The sequence below is a fragment of the Miniopterus natalensis genome, chromosome 6 (assembly GCF_054644295.1).
Source record: "Miniopterus natalensis isolate mMinNat1 chromosome 6, mMinNat1.hap1, whole genome shotgun sequence".
NCBI classification, from domain to species: Eukaryota; Metazoa; Chordata; class Mammalia; order Chiroptera; family Miniopteridae; genus Miniopterus; species Miniopterus natalensis.
This window is the reverse complement of record NC_142086.1, coordinates 66,596,782-66,621,362: the sequence shown is the minus strand read 5'-3', so window position 1 is coordinate 66,621,362 and position 24,581 is coordinate 66,596,782. Positions and strand designations below refer to the sequence as shown.

The 24,581-nt window shown below is 38.4% G+C and overlaps 1 protein-coding gene across 1 annotated transcript in view; it reads left to right on the top strand.

Moving 5' to 3' along the window:
• LOC107539298 (uncharacterized) overlaps positions 1–24,581 on the top strand; it is a 480,399-nt gene that overhangs the window by 397,978 nt on the left and 57,840 nt on the right. The window contains exons 16-17 of the mRNA XM_087818335.1: positions 2,752–2,886; positions 6,491–6,622. Coding sequence (XP_087674461.1) covers positions 2,752–2,886; positions 6,491–6,622 — 267 coding nt within the window. The remainder of the gene's footprint in view (positions 1–2,751; positions 2,887–6,490; positions 6,623–24,581) is intronic.

Sequence of the window (24,581 nt, the reverse complement as noted above, 5' to 3'; positions counted from 1 at the left end):
AACTGTTTTCCTCTCATGGCACACATAAACTAATTACTAAAATTCTGCAGGACACCAAAAAAACATAATTTTGCCAATGTGACCAAAAAAAAAAGTATAATTTTTACTGATTTACAAAAAAATATGCTCCAAAGTGACTTTTAAAAAATTCAGGTGCCTATACTTGTATATAGGGATTTCTGGATTTCTTGTATATAGAGATTTCTGGATTTCTTGTATATAGAGATTTCTGAATTAACCAATCAGGGTCCACCTTATTATGCAATGTGACCAGTAAAATGCAACTCTATTATATAACCTATATATTTATGGTTCAAGACAAGCATTCACACTGGATGATAGTTGTTGTGTTGGTTGTTGTTATTTTTTTATTTGACAATCTAAGAAAAAGAGGTCAGTGCCCCTGACTAAATAGTTAGGTATTGCATGTTTTAAAAATTCTTGCAGCACACTTGTTGAAAATCACCGCTGTAAAGTAACAAGATACACCCCATTTTTTAATAATAACTTTTGAATATTTTATAAGGCAATACTAGATATTTTGGCAAAAGAACCCATTAAAATCATAACTCATCTGGTCAAATATTTAAAGAGCAGATGGTGGTGGTGATAACAGTAGTTAGCATTTTGAATGTGACCATCTTTAGAAAAAATATACACATGTAAGTTTTTTCAAGACTCTTTTTGCTTAAACTTGTGGCTTCATTTATTAATGCCACTTGCCTAGCCCTGAGAGGCTTGAGTTTGCCACCCTATATTAGTTTTCTAGAGCTGTCGTAATAAAGAGCCACGAACTGAGTGCCTTAACTAACAAATATCTATTGCCCCAAAGTTCTGGAGGCTAGAAGCCCGTGATCTAGGTGTCAGCAGGCCATGCTTTCTCTGAAGGCACCCGGGATCAGTTCCAGGCCTCTGTCCTAGCTCCCTTTGCTCATGACAGCACAACCCCAGTCCTCACATGGTGTTCCCCCTGTATGAGTACCTCTGTGTCCATATTTCCTCTATAAGGACACCAGTCTTTTCAGATTAGAGTCCCATTCTACTACCTCAGTATGGCCTCATTTTGACTAATTACATTGACAATGACTTAATTTATAAATAAGGTCACATTCCGAGATACTGGGGGTAAGGACTTCAACATGTGAACTTTTGGAGGACATATTTCAATGTATAACAACACTGAGTAGACACTGGACTGAAAAGAAGTTACTTCTGCCACTTTTCCTTTTTTTCCCTAAGCATATTTTCAGTTATATGTTCTTAATATACCCACCTGTCACATTTAAGCATCCCATTGTGCCTGAACTGTCCCCTGAGCCACTGTTCTGCATGCTGAACCAGAAAGAGTAAGGGCATGGAAGTCAATCCAGGGAAGGGAATCCTCTGGGATGAGCGAGGAGAGGCCTCCACCAAGGAAGACAGTGTCGCTGAGAGACCTTGGGGATGGTGGGTCTGGGAAGGGACTCAATACTCAGAAGCCACAGGAACGGTGAAAAAGGATTAGTGTGCCTGGCTGGTGTGGCTCGGTGATTGACCATCAACCCATGAGCCAGGAGATTGGGATGCAATTCCTGGTCAGGGCACATGCCCGGGTTTTGAGCTTGATCCCCAGTAGGGGATGCGCAGGACGCAGCTGATCAATGACTCTCATCATTGATGTTTCATCTCTCTCTTCCTCCCCCTTCCTCTCTCTGAAATCAATAAAGACATATTTTAAAAAAGGATTAGTATAACTTACCATCCAAATAAAATAATATTAACAGTGAACAAGGAGTCCTGATAATAATTCTGTTCCGATTTAGGGGTAACTCTGTCTATCCCTGGCAGGGACAAGAATCCCCCTATAGGGTGGCATTGTAGCCACCACTTTCAATCATCTCTGCTAATAATAGCAGGTATTAGAAGATGTTAATTTCCATTCACCAGAAAGCCAAATGGCTTATTTTGTTCTTTAAAAGCAGCTTTCTTAGCAAAGCCTATATAGTACAATTACCTTGAGCCTGGAGGGCACTTGAAGGATCTTTTATTTGATAAATCCCTTGGACATCCTTAAGGGGGAAAAAAATTGCCAGAGGTGTATTTTGGAAAGGGGATTGAATTACTTTAAGTAACTCCTCAAAAAGAGACCTAAGGGTGGGCTTTCCTGAATGCAAAGGTAGACTTTTTCAAATGATAATTCCTGTGCTGACTATCATCTGTAAAACCTAATTTCATGGGGAAAATAGTGAAGGAAAGGCAAGCACCATTTGCCAAAGATGTGGGCAAGATAATGCTGCTGTTACGATGAAAGTTATGTGTTATCTACACGATGTAAAATTATTTCCGATTACCATATAATGAAAGGGAAGGAAAACAATGGTGAGCTTCACCTCAATGCTTGTCCATCTTCTCCATGCTGTGTCAGGATGAATATGGGGCCTGGCAGGCCTTTGCAGGCCTTGGAGAACATTAACTATAGGCACCAATGGAACGACATTGAGAAGCAATTTCTCTCCGGGAAGCCCCAAAGCCTTTTAAGTAGTTCAGGCTTCACTGTTCACATCCAGTTGCCAAAAAGCAAATGAATTGCCTGTTTTGAAAGACATTTGTTTCCCTGGTTTTTGTTTTTGGGGTTTTTTCGTTTGGCAGTTAGGATGAGCCCTTGTTTTTCCCATAATCAGGCCCTGCAGAACTACATGCCTGTGCACTAACAATGTGAAAAACACACAAGGTGTGGCTCTCAGGTAATGGTTCACCTCAATCTGCTTGCAGACTGTCCCAAGGGGACCTACGGAGCTGGCTGCTCTTCAGAATGCCAGTGTGTGGAGGAGAACACCCTGGAATGCAGCGCCAAAAATGGCAGCTGCACCTGCAAATCCGGTTACCAAGGCAACCGATGCCAGCAAGGTACAGTCTGATGATAAATTTTCTTTCTTCTTTAATAACAATGCTCAGCCTTTGTTCAGCACCATATGATCATTAATTATTTATTCTGCCACTGTTCTCAGGAGAGGAGTAAGCTTTATTAATCCCCTGTTTGCAGGTGAGGAAACTGAGACACAGGGCAATAAAGTTATTTAACCTTGTCATCTCAGCCTCTGCTGTTAGCTGTCCCCTTACCAGCTTGAGCAAGGAAGGGAAGAAAGATCACATTGCAGAGAACCTTATTCTAAGAAGGTTAATGCTGGCCAGTCGCCTCTTTGAGGTGAATGAATCAACCAAGGGCACTGCTAGCTTTCAGAGTTAAAAAATAATTTTCTTTACATCTAAAGATAGATCATTCAAACATACAGTTGAAAGACTCTGACCACAGAAAAATTTTGGAAAATTTAAATACAGTTATCAGTGTGTTCCTTTCTCAAATTTCAAAGTATACATAATTAATTTTGTATAAATCTATAAATATAAAAGTTGATGTACATCCTAATTCCAATTATAAGTAGCATATATAGATAGAAGTATGTAGGTGCATAGAAAATGTGGACAAAGGTATTCCAAGGTTTAGTAATGCTCTCTCTGCTTGTGGACTCATGGAAATCTCCCCAAGTGCCTGCACAGCTCTTCCATTTTTTCACCAAGTCTTATGCCATCTTTTCACTGAACCTTATCAGTACCGCCCTCCTTAAAACTGCAACTTGCATGTCTTTTTGAACTTTTGCTATTTTTCCAAAGTGCTTATCATCTTTAAACATATCCTATAATTATTATTATGTCTAATACTTATTGCCTGTCCTTCCTGCAAGAAGCTGAGCCCCAGAGGAGGACATCTGTTCCTTTTGTTCACCAAAGTGTCCCCCAAATCCTAGAACAACCCTGACATACAGGACTTACTCCATAAGTGTGTTCTTAAGTGAATACATAAGTGTGAATCTTTAATTTTACTCTTTATAGATTTTTCTCATGTTATCATTTTGAATTAAGCACTTGTTACTATTTTACTCAGGGGAAATTCTCACAGCATTTAAAAATTTTAATATATAGCAAGACTGAACATATAACAAATAAAATGATCATAACTAACAGCAAGTGAACTTTTTGCCTTTGATGGGATCCAAAGGCCAATCTTGTTTAAAATCAGGAGATTTGAAGGGTTTGAAAGAAAGCCTTCATACTGTTGGGTCCACTTACAGAGATGGGCTCTGGGTCTGGAGTTGTCTTTAGCCCTGAGTGTTAACACGTGCTCCTTGCATGATCATCTTCTGAGAGTCGCAGGGCCTGTGAGAGGTGACTAAAAGGGAGGAAGAGTATTCTAGGTCTGCCAGGTCATCCTGAGGCCGTGGAACGAGAGTGTGTAAGCAGCAATGTCCATCTAGATTTTGTGGAGCAAGGGCTATTTCGGGAACAGGACTGTGACTTTCTAAGCAATGGGGAAAAGAACTTGGGGAGACAGAAGCCTGACATTACACAAATGTATTTTCTATGGTATAAGAGAGGATCCCATGCCAATCTCTAAACCTCTTCCTGCTTTCACTGATTTTTAAGGCTAGGGTCAGCCCCTTAGTTGTTTCTCCACTAGAGAAGTCATGCCCTGGAAGGCAATGCGTGAGATGACAATACCACATACACACACCTGGGTAAATTTAATTTATTCTGATAACATTCCCTTAAAGCAGCCACTGAATATATTGGGAAATGCTTCTGAGATTCCCACTGTGAAGGAAAATGAGTTGAAAGTATATGTAAATCAGCAAAAATAGAGAGGTCACCATAATCTCAGGAAAACATATTATTTTTCAATCAGATAACTTTGTCCAATTCTAATAATTTTGTCTAGCCACAGAATGAAATTATGAATCAGACCAGGGTGGGTGAATGGAATCACCGTGATTGGCAGCTGAAATCAAGGCAAAAGGAGCTCTCCCAGACATGTGCACAATGAAAATCAGGCCTGTTTTTCTTTCTCCTTTTCAAGAGTGAAGTGGCCCAAGTGCTCCTAGCACCAGACATATCTTCAAGAATCATGACTCCATCCCTGTGTCTAGATTGCAGATGAATAGTTAATTAAAGACGGCAAATTGTTTCAATGGCACTAATGAACGGTGCTCTCCACAATCAGCACCAGGACTCATTTAGCCCATCAGCAATGACTTTTAAGAGCAGAAAAATCTGTGAAAGAGCAGAAAGGAGAGAGGGGGGAAAAAAAATCCAGCCAGTGTTTTTGTTTTGATTAGTTTGTAGCCTGGGGCATTTTTGGACCCCAGCTGCAGGCAGACCTCTGAATGTGGAGGGCTCTGGCCCAGCTGCCCCTTGAGTCCCTCTAAGGAGGTTCATTCAACCCGTATGTCATTATAATAAGGTAATAAGGACAGATTTCTGTTACAATAGGTCCACACTGAATGAACTTCAAATCTGAACTGTGGTGTGTCTGCTGGTTAACTGACTTGACAGGTGCTGAGTAGTTGGTATTGCAGCATAAGTTTGGTGTAGTGCCCGAGAGCACCAGTTGCAGGAGCCAGGAGATCTGGGGTCAGTTCTGACTTTGCTCATTCTGAGCTACATGACCCAGAGTAAATCTCTTAACCTCTCCAAGCCCCACTTTCTTATTTAAAATGAAGCTAAAGTTGTGCTTGTGTCACATAGTAATTTTTATGCAAATGTGAGCTAATGTATGTAAAGTGCATGGCACAGAGTAAGTGATCAACAGTTAATAGCCAGAAAACGTATAAACATCCCAGAAAATTGAATAATTCTGCTATTCATTGAAACTCTGCCCATGAAAGAAGATACTTTTAGGCCAACTTGGACTAATGTCTCTTCCCACAATTGTGATATGTTTAGAAAAGTTTCACTGTTGTTCCTGGGTTAAAAGAATGCTTTCTGCCAGGTTTCTAATTCCAGTGGCTTTGATGGTAGGACATATGCTGAAGCCTCTAACCAAGCCCCGAGTGGTCCCTGCAGCATCAGCCGTCTTTTCTGTTCAAAGGGCATTCAACAAAGCAGCACTTTCTCCTCTTTATACAATGTATGCTCTTATAAAATACACAAATTACAAACCTCTGAGGTGGCTATTCCGGCTTACAATAGACGCAGAGACTAGGAGAACAGGATTCAGGTAACCATTCGGGGACAGCTTCCCCAGCACCGCACCTCCTATGCTACCTTTACAAATTACATCTCATTTTCTGGTTTTGTTCTGTGCAACTGCCTCCAAAGACATATATCAAAATTGCTCCCATTGTTACTGTCTGAAAAACCACATTTTCAGCAAAAAGCCAACCTCTATATCTGTGTTCCAAAGTGACAAGATACAGCATCATGTTGATTTCTTCAGGGAATATTTTTGGAAGTGCTATAAATCCTTGGAGGCTGCTCACATGTTTCTTTGTTGCAGCCCAGTGGCACACACCTGCACTCACACACATACACACCCACACCCACACGCAGTCGCGCGCACACACACACACACACACGCAACACTTTTCCAACTCACTTAGGCAACAGCAAAAATCTGGGACCATCTTGATTTGTTACAAGCCTTAGCTCCTTTCTTTCTCTCTTTTTATTTCACAAGCCTGCCCTGATGGCCTCTGGGGACCAGAGTGCCAGTTCTCCTGTGGACCCTGTGAGAATGGAGGTCAGTGCCACAAAAACACTGGAAACTGTGACTGCCCTCCTGGTTACACAGGAAAAGCCTGCACCATACGTAAGTCATTAACCTAGAGAAGGTAACCGACGAGTCAATAAAGTTGTTAGCTTTATAAATGCTTTTTTTCCCTAACTGCTCTATGAGATATTTTGTTAGGGCCCATCTTTCAGTTATCTATTGTTGTATAACAAACCATTCCAATACTTGGCTTAAAACAATGATTTATTATTTCTTTTGATCCTGTGGGTTGATGAGATGGTTCTCCTGCTGGTCTTAGCTGGAGCCACTGGCAGCTGCTCTGGCCGGTAGATGGCCTGGGAAGTGGGCCTGAGTGGCCTTCCCAGCCAGGGGACCCAGTCTTTCCTGCACGTAGCATTTCCATAGGTTAGCTGGGGTTCCTCATCGCGTGGGAGTCTCAAGACAACAGTCCAAGAAGGAGTGTCCCAAAAGTGTGAAGGTGAAAGCCATAAAGTATCAGAAGCTTAGCTTCAGAAGCCACACATCTGCCACATTCTACTGGGTAAAACAAACCACAAGGCCAGCCAGATTCAAGGCGAGGAGAGAGAGATTCTACCTCCTGATGAGAGGAAGAGCAAAATCTCATTGCAAGGACCTGCAAGCTGGGAGATGGGGCTGCAGCCCCCTTTGCAACAAATCTACTAGAGTCTTTAAAGTTAGAAAGTGGTACTCTAAAGAATCAGACTATGTTTTTAATTCTTATCAAAGTGGAAGCAGATTATAGACTGATAAAAAGTCATTAATTAAAATGAATGTTTCAAAGAGCCAGTAGAAATAATACCCCGCTAGCTCCTTCCCCCTTGCGATTCTTACATTACCTCTGTTAACCTGCCTGTACTCCCTTCTCTACGAGAACTCCCGGGGAGCTGTGGGCTGGATGGGTGTGTGTTTTTCAGTTACAGTTGACATACAATATTGCATTAGTTTCAGGTGTACGATATATTGAATAGATGTGTATATAACTTACAAAGTGATCACCCTGATAAGTGTAGTACCCATATGACACCATCCATAGTTATTACAATATTATTTTTACATTACTATTTTAAATATGTCTAATAAAGGTTAGCATGAGTATTGTTTGTGATGACTTATGATTTTATGAGGGGTAAATAGTGATTTGAATTAGCTTTCAGTGCTTACAACTTTCTATAAACCAGCAAGCGAATAAAACCAGAAGCCTAGCTGTACATATAAAATGTAATGCCAGGATGGTATTTAGCACTTAGCTAATCATCTGGCCATTTGGAGAATGCATTGCTGCCCCTCGGGATAGCCCTCAAGCCCGAGCAATAGGACAGGGTCCTTGCCCAATGATTTCTCTGGATATCACTAAGTAGTTTTTCCTTTAGGACTGTCATTCTGGCTCTGTTGACAAACACTTCAAACAGTATAAAAGTGTGCTGCTGTAGCAGTTGGCTATCCCTAACCTACTTGTTTGCTTTAAAAAAAAAAAAAAAAAAAAAAAGCTTAAAGGTAAGAATTTACATATTCAAAAGGTAAGTTACTCACTGTTTCCACAGCAAAGTGACATTTTCTTACTCAACTTTAATGGAATAATTATTAAGCAGATACTGATAAAGTTTATACTGTTCCAATTGTCAACGTGATATAGACTATTTAAAAACTGGTGAAGAGAAAGATAAACTGTTCATTCTTTAAAATACTAATGTAATAATTATGTTACAACTCTCTTCCATTCTAGGTTTTAAAAACCTCAGGAGAAAATACCATGATAGTCTTGAGAGATTTTTGATGACAAGTAATAGTGTCTTAATTTTGTTGGCAGCCTGATATATGAGCTAATGTATTGAATTGAATAAGCAAAAATATTCCCCAACTCCTAGTCCATCCAGTTCAATTTTTGTGTTATGTGCTATTATCTAATTTTACACACATAGGCACAAAGCACAAATTATATAATCATGATAATAATATATTTCATAAAATGAATGGAACCAAAGGATAGGACTTACTAAAAATGCTTCATGCATACTCCTCAAAGAATGTATGGCATTTGAAAGGGGTTTATGTTTCAAGAAAAGCATACATTTCTCTAAATATCCTGTTATGATGCTTACAGAATTTTAAAACCTAGTCATTCTGCATAATGAACTGTAAAAATGTGTATAAGTTGTACAAGGTAGTATGTTTCAGAGGCAGGAGGGATCAAATAGCAATTTCTAAAGATAGCTTTATGTAAATTCTAATTTTTAAAAGTTATAAATACAATTACTTGGGGAAAATAATTCTTTTTTAAAACAGGGTTTTATTTCACTTTGTTAGAAGACTCTCTGTTTTATGATAGGTTGTATTTTTTTTCCCACTCCCTAACCAGCGTTGAGGGTGGTGATGGCTGAGGCTTCATAGACACTCTCACACCCTGAATAAGAAAGTGCCATCTCGGAAGAGGGCAGTTTCACCCTATAGATCAGGAGTTTTACCAGATAATTTGAAGAATGGTCTCAGCTTTTTCTTTATCTCACCATTATTTATAATAATAAAATACAAAATAATAACAACCTAAATATCCATCAGAAGGAGAATAATTTAACAAATTCTATATCACATTAGTAGACTATTCAGAGGCCATCTAGATTCATGTGTAATGTCAGGAGAATTGACATTAAATTGGCATTAAGTGGTCTATATAAAGAATGCTCCAAGTTTGTAGAACATGCACCTGTGTGTGTCTGTGGAAGACTGATCAGAAAGGACAGCAGTTGGGAACAGTGCCATCTCTAGATGGTTGGACTGGGGCTGAGTAGTTTTCTCCTTTGTACATTTTTGTCTTTCCCATATTTACAACTTTACATTTTCCCCCTTAACAATCCAAAGGAGAAAATTAATCATCTTCAGACCAATCACTGATTAAATATCCAAGTAAAATAATTGTCTATCCTTAAAATACTGTCTGGTGGGCTTACCTGTTCCCAAGTAGGGAAGAGATTTCCTTCAGTCTGATTGAACTTGGTGCTCTTTATTGTTACAGTTATTTTCATCTGTTTCACATGGTATGAATATTAAACATTGCTTGGCAGCACCAAAAAACTTAAAAAACACACGTAAAAGAACATAGTACTGGCAGACCTTGGAGATGTTGCAGGTTCAGTTCCAGACACCACAATAAAGCAAATTTCTTAATAAAGCAAGACATGATTTTTTTAGTTTCCCAGTGCATATAAAAGTTATGTTTATACTATACTAGTCTGTTAAGCGTGCAATAGCATTATGTCTAAAAAATGTTCATACTTTATTGCTAAAAAATGCTAAGCACTAGTAGAGCCTGTTGGAAAATAGTGTCCATTGACTTGCTTAATGCAGGTTGCCACAGACCTTCAGTTTGTAAAATAAGGCATTATCTGCAAAGCACAGTAAAGCGAAGAGCAATAAAACAAGGTGTGCCTGCAATGCTGTCTGTGAACACTTCATTTCCCTCTCGTCAGAAGTTCCGTTTTCTATCCCTCAGTCATTTTGTTATTACTTCTCTGAATTCTGCCATATTTTTATGAGCATTTACAAAATAGGCCCCTCCACTACTGAAGGAAAGGAAATAAGAGAGAAGGAGGGAGAAAACACTAGAAGGGAGAAACTAATTACAAATACAGCTTATGCTTTAAACATCATATGATCAAATATCATGAAATGATGAATCATAATGAAATAAGGATGGTGAACCATCACTAAATATCATAAAACCATACTGAACACAGGTGGAAACCTTCTGTAGAGGTAAGCTGGTAAATGTTAAGCAACTGGGTCTCTGAAATATAAAAACCTGCATTTGTAGCATTTGCCAATTTCCACAGTGCAATATTCCCACCTTGATGACTTCAGGTAACCAATGTGATGTCAACTGATTCACAAAAGTCCCTGAAAATTTAACAATTGGTTTTCCTGAGCTGTTACTAACTCTTCCAGTCTAGCACTGGCTGGTATCATATTGTATGCTGAACACACAGAATGATTTCTTAATTTCACTTTCTTTTTTCGTACTCTCTAGGTGTCTCTTTTACTTAGCTGTTTCTAAACAGATAATGAGTTGAATTAAATTAACCAAGAAATAAATGGTTCCAACCAACAAAAAGTTCACTATTTATTTAGTCTATTTCATTTTTAAAACAATCAATTGTTTAGCTCAGCTGCTTCAAGATTCAAAAAATATACAAAAAGTGTTGGAGGCTTTATTGTAGACAGGCTCCTCTCTTTCTCTGTAATTCATATGGTTGGAGCACTGACTCAAACCTGGGGGAACCACTTGCTCCCTTAAATGACCTGTAAACGGTATTCCAACTACCTGTAACACACCTACTATAAACCAGGGCTGGCATTTTCTTTATGACACACTGTTGTAAAAAAGAAGGCAGTTATCTAAGGCAGAAAAAAATGAGTACATGTGAAACAAAACAAAACAAACAGAAGACTACTAGAAGAATATTTAAAAGTTTTAAACATCACCAAACGCAAAGAGGTGAGATGCAGTAGTAGCTTCGAACCTCTCTGAAGCAACCCTAGATTAGATTTTTAAAGTTGCTGGAAGATAAATTGTATTTAAATAATACATCTCCCATCCTTTCCAGCAGTGAGATGCATGTCCCTCACCAATCTGGTTCTCAGCAGGCAGTCCAGCCTGATGAAGTGTCAGCAAAATGTCAGCTCCCACAGAGAAGTGCCTTGGAGAGGCGACACTGAAGTAGTGACAGGCCTTTCAAAAAGCCATTGTGCAAATTCTGTTCTTAAATAGGGATCTGTTTGAGGACTGATGGGTATGTCATTGCCAATGAGCTCATCTCCCCATCGTGTGTGGGAACGGAAGGGAGTCGTGTAGCAGTGATGGAGAGGCATTTAGTTGAGGAGTTGTGTGGACCTGGTCTTCAGGATAGTTGTCTTCTGTTTTCAAACAGCTAATATTCAAATTAGCTGTCTTTTTTTGGCACATAGCCATTGAAAGGGGGCCCAAGAGCTGCTCTTTCCAGAATTCTTATTACCTATAATGTCTCAGTTACATCTTTAAAACTGAAGTTAATCCTGTTCTTACTTGATAATCCTCAGTGACCTGCTAATGCTTTACATGATGAAGTCAAAACTCTATAAAGAGTTTTGGGTCCTAAAGACCCATCATCTCTCTGTTCCTAAGATCACTGACTATTTTCACACACACCCCATTTGCTTTAGTCATTCCCCCAAGCACCCTGTGCTTTTAAATGGAGTGCTATTGTTCATTAATCTTCCCACTAATGATTTTTTTCCTCTGTCCATTTTTATTGCCTGTTAAAGTTCTTCAGGGATTTTTATTTTTCAGTATATGGAAACTAACCCAAAACCAAAAATACTAAATCCCTTCTTTCCAGAGCACCGCCAATAATGCTGTTATATAATTGCTGTTTGCACATGATTAAAGCTATCATTTGTTTTTTCATTCCCCAGCTCTTGATATACAAAGGATGCTCATTAAAGATATACTAGTGTCAATTAAAGAACATTCTTAACAATTTAGTAAAGAAGTTTGGGATTAAAGTTTCATAGAAACAATCCACCAAGTAAAAAAATACATGAGAAATACAATTTATGGTACTGAAAAATATTCAGTAGCCTACACTGAACTGAATTGAATTGTCAGGGCTTTTAAGACAAGATCAGTGGCAAAACTTCCTTAGTATCTATTCCATTTCTGAAAGCACTTTTCAAAAGAAGCTTTTCAGAGGAATAGAAGACTAACAACATCAGACAAGGATGATGTTTTATGATTATTTAGCTTCCTCTCAGGATTATAGATATATGTATTTCTGTATTCCCCTCTAATGTATGCAGGTTTTTTTCTTTTAAATATAATAGAACTGCCTTAGAAAAGTGAATAAATATATCTGGCTCTTAGTTTCTATAACAAAAAGGAAGGGATTCACCTGCGTAATATGTGATGTGTAATATTTATATAATAATATACAATGCAGTGTGCACTAGGTAACACTAAATGGTAAGTGTAGGCATAGGCTGTGCAGTGACCATACATTATCCAACACTCATGTGAGCTGAGTGATTCTGTGTTCACCGTGCCATGTGGTTTCCACCAACTCACTCAGCTAATCCTCAGGACAGTTAATTAAGTTGGGTTTCCCCCATTTTGCCAATGAGGAAACTGAATCTGGAAAGAATAGAGTGACTTATCCAAGGTAACATATGTAGTTAGTAATTGAGGACTAGATAATCAGTAACGTTCATAGAAACACTACGTATTCGTGAAAGAAGGCAATAGTTGTTAATATTAAATATTGTAGCTGCCTGGTGTAAAATGTAAAGAAAATAGAGAAAATTAAGATTCCATTGGAAGAAAAACTGAATAGTCAAAAAGTTTGATTAAGGGTGTTCTTTTTTTGGCCTCACATTTGTAGATTTTAGCCAAGGGTGTTGTTGAAATGTCAAGTGCTATAACAGCCTATGCTGAACTTCAAGATGGAAGGAGGGTGCTTTTTCTTTGGGTGGATGCAGCTTGTCCAACCTGCTTCCATAGCCTAAGCTGTCTGCTGTATCACATCAGTAATAATAGTTCTCAGTGGGACTGTGACTAGCCAGTGTACCTGCCTGTCCAGCTGGACCGAGCCTGGTGACAGATGCTGTAAGTTGGTAGGTGATTGTAAGTCCTGTTCATCATCTCTCATAAATAATGACCAGAAGAATTATTTTTTGCATTCTGCAGATGCCGAGTGGTCTGTCTTTTTTGTTTTTATAGGGCTTCCCAATCTTCACTGTCTAAAATTCTTTTTGTATGTTGGTAAATATAGCCCTCTTCCTGTCTACAGCAATCCGTGACTGTTCTTGCTGCTTGATTCCAGAGCCCTGAACTGAGTATCTGGCAGAGCACAAAATAAATTTTTTTTCCTGAAATTGAGTCATCCAGAAGTTCTACTGCCCAGTGCACACACCTTTCACACACACACACACACACACACACACACACACACACACACACACACACACGTGCATACATACCCTTTGTGCATTACTGGTTGGGGCCATGGCCCACTGTGCTGTGAAATTTGTATCTACTCATGACTTAATACTTATTTTTACTTGTTTGGCATATATTCACTCTACTGCCATAATTCCTTGATATTTAAATATAAGGATCAGTATGACATGTGGAATATTTTAGTTTTCTAAATTGCTTTTTGATATGACTGTGCCCAGATATCATTATTTTGTTTAAAGCAAAGATCTTACAACTCTTGACCATCTATGTTTCTCCACTTAGGTTCTCTGCTACATTAGGTAAGTACTTATTTTTCCTTAGTTTCCTCATCTGTAAAATGGGACTGAAAAGGACCTGTCTCATCAGATTCCTATGAGGATTAAATAGGTTACTACACATTACACCTTTAAAAGGTCCATATGGTATAGCTTGTTCTGAGACTTTTGCACAGTTCTTTGAAGATAAAAAAGGTTTTAGGTCACAATATTCATTAAATTTTAATTTTACTATTGTTTATTGAGCCTTCTGTGTACATATCATTTGCTAAATGCGATATGGAATGCTAACAAAGAGAAAATGTCTTTCTACCTTCAAGGAATTTATTCACAATTTAGTGGATGACAAGGTTTATAAACCACTGATTTTAATTATATTTTAAAAGAGGATAACAGATATGTGATAGGAAATTGCTATTAACCCCATTTGGGGAAATCCCTGAGTGCTTCATTGGGGAGGTGGGATATCAGCTGAACCTCAAAGAATGAGAGAAATTTGAAAGGTGGGCTTGAATGAAGCTCCTGGCAGGCAGGGTGACTAACGTGAGCAGTGAATGGCCTAATGGTGTGAAATGATACACATGCATTTTGTGTATACCGTTGGAGTACGACTGGATTTAGGTTTGGATGTGATGGGAGATGAAGATAAAAGAGATAGAATCAGGGTCAAAGGGTGAAAAGTCCTGGGTGCCACATCAGAGAATGGAGCCCTGTTTTGGAAGTAACAAGGGGGGATCTAAAAGTTGTTGAGAAGCAAATGATTGTGGTCTCAGCCGAAATGTGCGGAACATCATCACCTCTCTGCTCTGCTCAGCCGCATGGTTGATTTGTTTTTTTCCTGCTTCTGGATGAAGTCCCAGAAAGATCCCACGACTTTTCTGTCACTCTCATTTTTTATTGTATGAGCCCATTAATAAGGATCGCTCTCTCTAATCAAAACTTTAATTTCAAATTCAGTTTAAAGCTTGTTCTCTTGCCAAGCCCAGGTCTAACTCAAGTTCAGAGATGGGCACTTTATCCCCACGCTGCTCTTGTCCTTTAACCCTTTCTTCATCGGTCCCCTTCCAAGATGCCATCTATGGGGCTGGCATGTAGCCTGTGGGAAAGGTGCTCCTGTACTTTGTCACCGAGGGAAGTTCCACTCTCTGGTGTTTCATCTTCAAATGTGGGTCTGATACCAGCTCATGAGTCTCCCAATGTCCAGATGGCCTATATCAAGATCTCAGAGTGGTTCTCCCAACACCCTCTACACTTGACTTAAGGTTCAGGGAAAGCATTCAGTGAGAAGGGGAGGAAGGCAGCAGTCCCCGACAACTCCAAGGACAGTATCTAGGACAGTCACGAATTGCTGCAACCGGGACCAGGCTGCCTGACCTCCTATTCTGGCTTCTCCACTTAGGCTCCCTGTTACATTTGGTATGTTCCTAATGAGCCTTAGTTTCATCATCTCTAAAATGGGGCTAATAAAGGACTTATTTCATCAGATTCTTAGGAAGATTAAATAGGTTAATACATCTTATACCTTTGGAAGGGCATTTAGTACATAATTATATTCAGTTAATTATACTCAATTAAAAAAAAACTCCTTAAAGAAAATCTCTACCAATCTTTAAAAATTAATCCATACCGCTTGTTATATACCCATAAGTGATTGAACAGCTAAGAATCACAAAACTAGATTAACACTCCTTTAGCAAGATCTGAATAAATTATTTAGCACACATTGATTTGAGGTCTCTTCTGCAAATTTAGGAAAACAAACAAAAAAAAATTCCATTTTTATTCTGCTATCTAATCAATATTTAATCCTCATGCTAACCTTGTAAGGTAGGGACTACTATTATCCTCATGTCCAGGTAGGAAAAGTGAGGCATAGAGAGGTAAAGTAACTTACCCAAGGCCACATGCTAGTAAGTGAGGGAGTTAGGATTGGAACCCTAGTCACAGGTTTTAGTGAATAGATGTGGGAAATGAATGACTGAAGCTTCACAGTTATTTGATATGTACAGCTTGAGGCGTTCTGAGCAGGACAAGCACCAACAAGTATTTGTTGGAAAATCACATCCTAAGAACTTAAAGGCAAGGGAGTAGGGTAGATGTGAGACCCATCAACACAGAGATGGGTTGGATGAGATGAGACACTAAACGTGAGAGCCCGGAGGCTACGGGCAGAAACTTGCTAAATTTCTTACATTTAGGAGGGTGTAGAGAAAGGGAAGCCAGCAAATGAGAGAAAGATTTATTTAGAACAGCTGTTACAAACGGGCAGCCTGAGAGCTGAATTTGACTTGCAGATGTGTTTTGCAGAGCAGGTAAATTCCTTTTAAAACAAGTGATTAGATATTTCAAATATCAGAAGATGTAGGAACACTGAGCCCCTTTTCCTGTGTGGGAATAAATTAGCTCAAATCTCTTGGGGGTTGGGGGCAGCCACTTTCCAGTTGGTCACAGTCCCACCCACGCCCTGGCCATTCATGTGCTGAGACTCCGCCTGCTTTCTCCTGTGTGTCAGCTGGCCTGGCTCTGGGACCTGTGCTTGTGACTCCTGCTTTAGAAAGGTGGGAAAAGGTGAAAAGGAAATAGGAGAGCTCAGACACTTAATTCCAGAGAAACAGGATCATCATTGTCTTATATGCCACTTAAAACGGAAAAGAAAGAAAGAGCAAGCAAAGAACTTGTGATTTAAAACTTGGTAATTTTTGAAAAATACTCATTCAGTGGAAAGGGGATGACATACAGGTTGAGATTAAAGAATGAATGGAAAATAAGGAAGTAAAAATAACACCCATAGCCTATAGCTTGGCAATGCAGGAACCAAATTAATTAACCCTTTTTTCCCCCTGTCAACAGAACGTTTAAAATATTCTTTGCCTCTTCAAGTTACATTATCCACCCTGGTGGCCAGCCCGTGTCATTTGCCCCTTGATGAATCTTACTCCTGGTCCCTCTCACTCACATGATAAGGAGGATTCAGAATCCATGAGAGTTACTAATGTTGAAATAAAGTCAAATACCTAGAAGATTTGCCTTCACATAACACTTGTAGAGAATATATTTAAATAATTGTGCTGATAGATACTTGGAGAAATAACTTTGTTCATTCACTGAATTTTTGTGTTGTGAAGTTTTAACTTGTCTCCTACTGCCCCCCCCCCCCATACACAATATTTCTATTATATATTCTAAGTCACAGTTTTTGGACACTTTAGCATCTTTAAAATTAGGAAGTGTCTTACAATGATAGCACAACAATGTATAATTACCTTGTAACTTCCTAACATAGTCTGTTTTCTAGGAACATATTGAAGGAAGCTGTCTGTGACTATATTACTAATCATTCCTATCTCCTGGGCCCAAAAGGAGATAGACTATGAAGGTAAAATCAAATGAAATATGTGTATTAATTTTCCAACAGTTTGAAGTGGCTCAATTTTAAATGCCTGATTGATCATAATAGTTACTTCCAAGTTGGAATAAATGACTGCCTGTTGGCTTCAGAGACAATAGTGATGCTAAGTTTGAGATTTGTGCATTTGCTTTTTTCTGTAATAAAAATGACAGGCCCAAGAAACTGGCGGGATAAAATCCTTCTGCTATTTTAAGATGCTGTGGATCTTACTGTGTTTCTGTGCCATCATTAATCAATTGTCTGAAAATAGAGAAGGGAAGGAAGCCTGCAGACCACTTAACGTGCCTCACTTTAGCACAGCAGCGAAGATATCAGACTTCCTGCATGTCTGCCTTTGTGAGAGTCTCCACATAATTAATGTGTTTTGGAAGCTCAGTCTAAAACTTTTCAAATCTTGAGGAAGAAGTTATGTAATATCATTGAAATTGCTCATGTATTCCCACAAGGATAATGTGTGTCAGCTATTACCAAGAAATTACATTACATTATACTATAGAATCTGACAGATCTCCACTGTATATTTCAACTGTGTGTTGCTAAATTTTAATTTTAATTTAAGAGAATGCAATATGATAGTGCTAACATGCCCCTACGTAGATTATGTAGATGTTTGCATTTCTGTAGAGAATGCCTGTAATTTAAACTATGTGATCAAGCAGTCTGATTTACAGCTCTAATTATCATATCCTGATAAAATTGTTTAATATTTTATGCTTTACAAAGCATTGACCTCTATTATCTTGTTCAAACTTAGAAAATTCTTTAAGGGGAAACAGTGATCTCCACCTAAATATTACAGTACTGTGGAAATGGTAAAAAAGCCAATCTCAGTTATATTTAGTCTCTTAAATTATTATTGCCAGCAATCTTCAATTATGTGTTTTTATGGTATCTAATGTGCAGTTTTAATATTGCACTGTCTTGGATTTTTATAAACTATTTTTTCTCTTCGATATTCGATTTTTGAAAATGAAAGTAAGACCATTTTGGTTGAAAACAGGAAAAGGCTATACATTAGATGATGAATGGTTTCACAAATGCCATGCAAATGTTTGCAAAAGCCACCCTTTGCAAAATGGCACATCTCCACCCACTTAGTATTCAAGAACATTATCCACCTGACAAGATAGGAAAATATCTCACTCATCTGTTCAGGGCTAATTTTTCACATTTTAATAATTTTATTAGTCCTTAGAAATGCCTTTTAAAACTTTACAAAGAATATTAATAACTTATTTAAGATTAATTGCATGTCAGCTTTGAGGTCAAAGAGTTTGACTGGTTTTTAGTTACCTGAATTAAAATGCATCTGCTCTGAAAAGAAGACATAGTATTAAAATTCTGTCCTTTTTACCAACCTTAAATTCTTGTTTTTTGAAACAGATAGACATAAACAGTCACTCGTGTCATTGACAACAGTGAAATGAGAGGGTGGTGGCAGTGTGCATGCTGGTAAAGAAATTTGGTACAGAAGGATGTCTTCAAGGGAAGACAGGTTACCTCCTGAATCTATGCAAATTAGCTTGCTAACTGGAGAGCCAATCAGAGGTGTGCCACTTAGGATGTTTTCATTGTCCAAAATCCGAATGTTGGTTTCAAGGAGCGTGACCTTGAAGTTTGGTTGAGTGAGAGTTTGGGAATAAGAAGATAAATAAAAAATAATATCTGAATGGGGAATAGAGGGATTTTGAGAATTACCTGGTGAAAGAAAAAAGATGGGGGAGACAAGAAAAGTCTAGAGGAGTCTGTGTTCGTTTTTAAATAATTCTGACTTAAATATGTTCACAGAGCCAGCAAAAAATGAAAAATAGCAAACGTAGACGAAAGCAAAAACCAGCAATAAAATTGTTTAAATCAAAACTATTTAAATCACTAAAATGTATTTTGAATGTGACCTCTGGTGAATTATATATCCATTTCCTTTAATTTTCCTTCTTTCAAATTAGAATAGCAATCCCTATGTTGATGGATTGTTGTGAGGACCAGGGTGACTGTAAAAACAGCTGCACAAGTCTTTGTATGGTAGATCCTCAATAACTAGGAACTCCTATTATGGCAATTCATTTTTTAAAAATCCCTATATTGCTTTCCAAGAACCTTAAAAAAAAAAAAAAAAAAAAAAGATAATCTGGTGAATTGTGCTATGTTAGTATGATTTTGCAAATTTTCTTAGTCGTTTTCACTACCAATTTGGGGAAAATTACAGTTTCTCCGTCTTTCAAAGGGTATATTTCTCTCATTGTAGGTGCTTGTAGCCCATCCCCAAAGGTTTACTCTCCTTTCTTCATACAAAATGCTTTGGGGGAAATTATATTCCTCCTTGGAATTCTGTGACTTAAATGAAAGACTCTGCCAGTCAACGTTGCCAGTTTTCCCTTGGTCCTGGCACACAGAACATGAGTTGGTTTCCAAGGGAAAGTGTTCAGTACTCTGTATGCAAAGTAGTATTTTTACATAGCTCTGAATGTCATATCCAAATGTAAAGCTGCCTGTTGCCTCAAGTGTGAAATTCATTCTCATTTAAATTTTGTGTTTCTTTGCAACTGGTGATGCTGGTATTTGCGGACTGAGGGGCACAAGAGGGCACCTGGGCTTATAAGAGTGATAACTGGGACCTCCCCAGCTGTTGCTCTGTCTCCATGAAGAGGTTTTTACCTGGAAGCCTCCCCTGGGCCAAAGCAGTAAATCTGCTGGAGTCAAGGGAATGGACATGTTTATTTTTTTGTCTTGATGGTATTTTATGATCTCTTCCAAGCTGTAGATTATTCAATATGTCATGATCACCAATGTTTTTGGAGAGTCCATGCTTAAAATTATATGGTTTATCATTTGAATTCAAATATATAATAGATTGAACACCCGGTTATTTTCAGATTTCTTTACCTGAAAGCAGTCTGCTCAGTGATTAGAGTTTGGTTTTTAGGAAAAAAGAATGTTAGGATGTTTGTCTTTGCTCACATACAGAGTAGGATCCTGGGACCAATGACCCAATTGGTACCTGAAGATTTAAAGATACTAACCATTTTTTAAAATGCATTTCAGCTTTAGCTTTTGAGGTTGATTTCAGTTCAGAGTGCCAATTGAGGATTACAAGGTTACTAGAGAGTCTGGCTATTCATGATGCAGTCCAGTTTTCACCTGGGTCCAGGTCACCCAGGCCTGGATGACTTTTAATCTTCCCACTGCTTTCCTGTAATGGCTGCTGTTCCTTTGAACTAATGCAGAGGGTCAATGACAGGAAACTAGTGTCTCTGTGGTTAGATCCAGATCTTGCATTTAGGGAAAGCACTGTATCAGAAATCTGGATTTTTAAAGCCATTAATTGTCCTAATTGTATGAAGTATTGAGAACTCTATTTCACATGAGAATAGCAAAAATGAGAATAATGGCTATAATCTAGGACCAAAAAAGGAATGTAAAAAAAATCCTTTATTTAGAAAGGGAACTTATTCACCATGATGTCCAGCAAGGTTGGATAGCCATTGCTGTGTAACACATTGCCTCAAAATGTAATGACACGAAATTCATTATTTGGTGTCACTATTCATTATTCATTATTTCTCAAGGATGCATGGATAGTTGGGCAGTTGTGCTAGTTTAGGCCATACTCAGTGGACTCGCTCATGAATCTGTGGTCAGCTGGCAGTTCAGCTACAGCTGGCTGGTCCTAGGTGGCCTCTTAGGTCTAATCTCAGAACTTGCACACAGTCATTCTGCTGCAGACAAAGCAAGTCACAAGCAAGAGCAAGTCACAAGCCCAGCCATGATTCAAGGGGTGGAGAAATAAACTCTGCCACTTGAAGAGAATCACATTGCACAGGGCAGGGATATGGGGCCAGGAGGAGAACTGGGGACATTTTTACAATCTATTGACCACAATTGCTTTCTCAGATTTTGAGGGGCAGTATTGATACCCCCTCCCATTCTAGATCTCACCAACTCTTTTACTTACAGTAAGCTCCATAGTTCAAAAGTGGGATGTGAAGTTTTGAATTATCTCTAGCCCTCAGAGAAGTTAGCATTTGAGAAAAATAACTAGATAGCTCCATATGGTTGGTTTGTGCTGGTTAATATACATTGTTATACTTGGTTTAATGCAGATGTATTTCTCTGTTAATGGGTCTTGATTTTAAAAATAGCCTGTTCTGAAAGCATTTCTTCTTTTTTCCTCTTTTTCATATAAATGTATATGTATGTGTATAGATATATATGTGTGTATATGTGTACACACACACACACACTACACATACACACACTTTCCTGTGCCATTTCTGCCAGCATGCCAGCATCCTTGTTTTAATTTGGCCTCTGAGACACCATCTTGACTATTGATTACTCTAAAGGTCACTGCCCCGAGGAGGAGGAGCTATTACCTGTCTCACTGGGCCAAACAGTTACTCTACAGAGGGTGAAGATGTTAATAAGCAGGTTTATACATCTCTTCATGTGGTAGTTCTAATAGGAAATCCATAACCTCAGCAATAGGGGGCTCAAAATCTGGTCGTAATTTTGCACGTGGGGTAGCTGCATATATAATCCTCCACCGGTTACAGTGTTGTCATCCACATTAAGAATTTAACGAGCACCAACAGGCGTACTTAATGTTCAGAACACAGAGGTATCCACATCCCCTACCCAGCAAGCTGTTGCATGATTACAGGGTTACTGGTGTGCACACAGACCTGGGACCTCCCCATTTTCACTGACTTCATAAATCTACACACAGAGCTCACTTTGGGGCTCATATTATTGAGAGGAGACTACAGAGGAAAAATAAACCCCATTTGGTAAAGTAAATGGTATGCCTGCTTCTGTAGCTACCCATGGTTTATTACTGCTCTATGTTATTTCCAGCAGTACTTATAATAGTGATCATAAGGGACCTTTAAAGACCTGCTGATGTCTCTTGGGCAGTTTCAGAATAACACAGATTATAAATAATTCTGCCTACACACCCTATATCTTTAGGATTCCATTTGCCTTGCTTTGTTAGTTCTAAGAATATTTGCATGAAAACAGGTTATTTGGATATTTGTCCTTGGAGAGCTATTGATTCCCCCCCCCCCCCCAATTAAGATAAACTTCTAAGAAAACTTTGTGAGCTTGCTGATAAACTTGCTTTGTTTGTTTTTGTTTTTGTTGTTTCTTTAAAATATGTTTTTATTGATTTCAGACAGAAAGGGGAGAGAGAAAGAGAAAGAGAGACAGAGGGAGAGATGCATCAATGATGAGAGTCATTGATCGGCTGCCTCCTGCACGCCCCCTACTGGGGATCGAGCCCGCAACCCGGGCATGCGCCCTGACCAGGAATCGGACTGTGATCTCCTGGTTCATGGGTACATGCTCAACCACTGAGCCATGTCAGCTGGGTTATTGTTTTTTTAAATTCATTTTTTGTTCATTGAGGATTCAAAGTTGGCTATTCGAACTGCAGTTCAAGTGTGTGCGTGGTCAGGGAGGGGGGTGTTCACATTTAACTGACATTTTATTGAACAACAGGTGCAAATCTTTTATAGATATCACCTCTCTGCGTGCAACAGAAGTTACACATCAGAATCAGTAAAATATATGATCCCTTTTAGTTAATATTGTTTTCATTCTCCGAAGACATTTAAAATATGAGCTTCCACATGCAGGCTTTATTTTTTGCCTACTACCATTTTGAGAGGAATTTTTTAAAAAGTATCAAATACCACATGTATGTGCAGTTAAACTATGGTTTCTATTTGGAACGCAGAAATGTGAGTATGCACCAAGGTTCGCAAAACCACCTGTACAATTTTATTTCGGTATTTTACAAAGTGTTTTACTGAAATATCTGTTAAAAGTACAACTCCATGGCCTTTGTCAGTTCTGCTGAGTCAGATACTGGGAGTAGAGGTGGTGTGTCTCCATTTTAAATCAATCACCTAGGTATTTCTTATGCTATTAAAGTTTGAGAAACACTGCTAAGCTGATCTCAGAATTAAATTTGATTATTTTTTTAAACTGGAATCACTACTTTTTATTGAATTTATTAGGGTGACATTGGTTAATAAAATTGTATAGGTTTCAGGTGTACAATTCTATAACACATCAGCAGTATATTGTATTGTGTGTTCACCACCCCAAGTCAGCCTCCTTCCATCACCACTTATCCCCCCTTTACCCCCTTCTACTCCCCCCAGCCCCCTTCCCTTCTGGTCATCACCATACTACTACTGTCTGTGTCTATAAGTTTGTTTGCTTTATGCTTAATCCAATCACCATTTTTACCCAGCCTCCCAATCCCCCTTCTCTCTGACAGCTGTCAATCTGTTCTCTGTATTTATGAGTCTATTTCTATTTTGTTTGTTAGGTTATTTTGTTCATTAGATTCTACATATAAGTGAAATTATAAGGTACTTGTCTTTCTCTGACGGGCTTATTTCACTTAGCATAATACTCTGCAGGTCAATCCACGCTGTCTCAAAAGCTAAGATCACCTTCCTTTTTATGGCCAAGTAGTATTCCATTGTGCAAATGTACCATGGCTTTTTCATCCACTCATCTATTGATGAGCACTTGGGCTGCTTCCAAATCTCAGTTATTATAAATAAAGCTGCAGTGAATATAGAGGCACTAGTCTTTAGTTGGTTATTTAGGTTGATTGCTCTATATTTTAGTTGTAATTCCAGTTTGGTCCTGGGAAGAGGTGAATGTAACCTCCACACGTTCTGCCACTATCTTGGATTCTCCAAATTTGAATATTAAAAGCCTGTACACTGGGACCTCATTAATTTAATTCCTTAGAGAATTGTCTTCATAGTACATTGAGTCACAATTTTGTGCTTGCTTTTAATCAATGATCAGTATAAGAAATGACAACATGTAAAGTGATTCTGTATTTTTAAGAAACTATCATCAAACAGTAGTACAATATGTTGTTTAGTGACCCTCTATACAGAAGTTCATGAAACATTTCCTTTTAATCTATCTAAAGTGTATAATTATAATATACATATAGAAAAGTGAATAAATCATAAGTGTTCAGAATGACAGATTTTTAACAATGAACACATTCATGCGACCAGCAGTCAGATCATGGATCCATATAACTAGGGGCCCCCTTGTGACTCATAGAAGAATATCCTGACTTCTATCACTATAGACTAGTTTTGCCAGCTGACTTTTGATTTTTATGTAAATGAAATCACAATGTATGTACTCTTTAGTGCTTGGTTTATTTTACTAAACATATTTTGAGATTCATCTATAATTTTGGATATGGTTTTAGTTTGTTCATTCCCATTGCTGTTTAGCATTACACTTTATGATTATTCCACAATTTTCAATTCTGTTGTTAATGGATGCATTAATTATCTATTG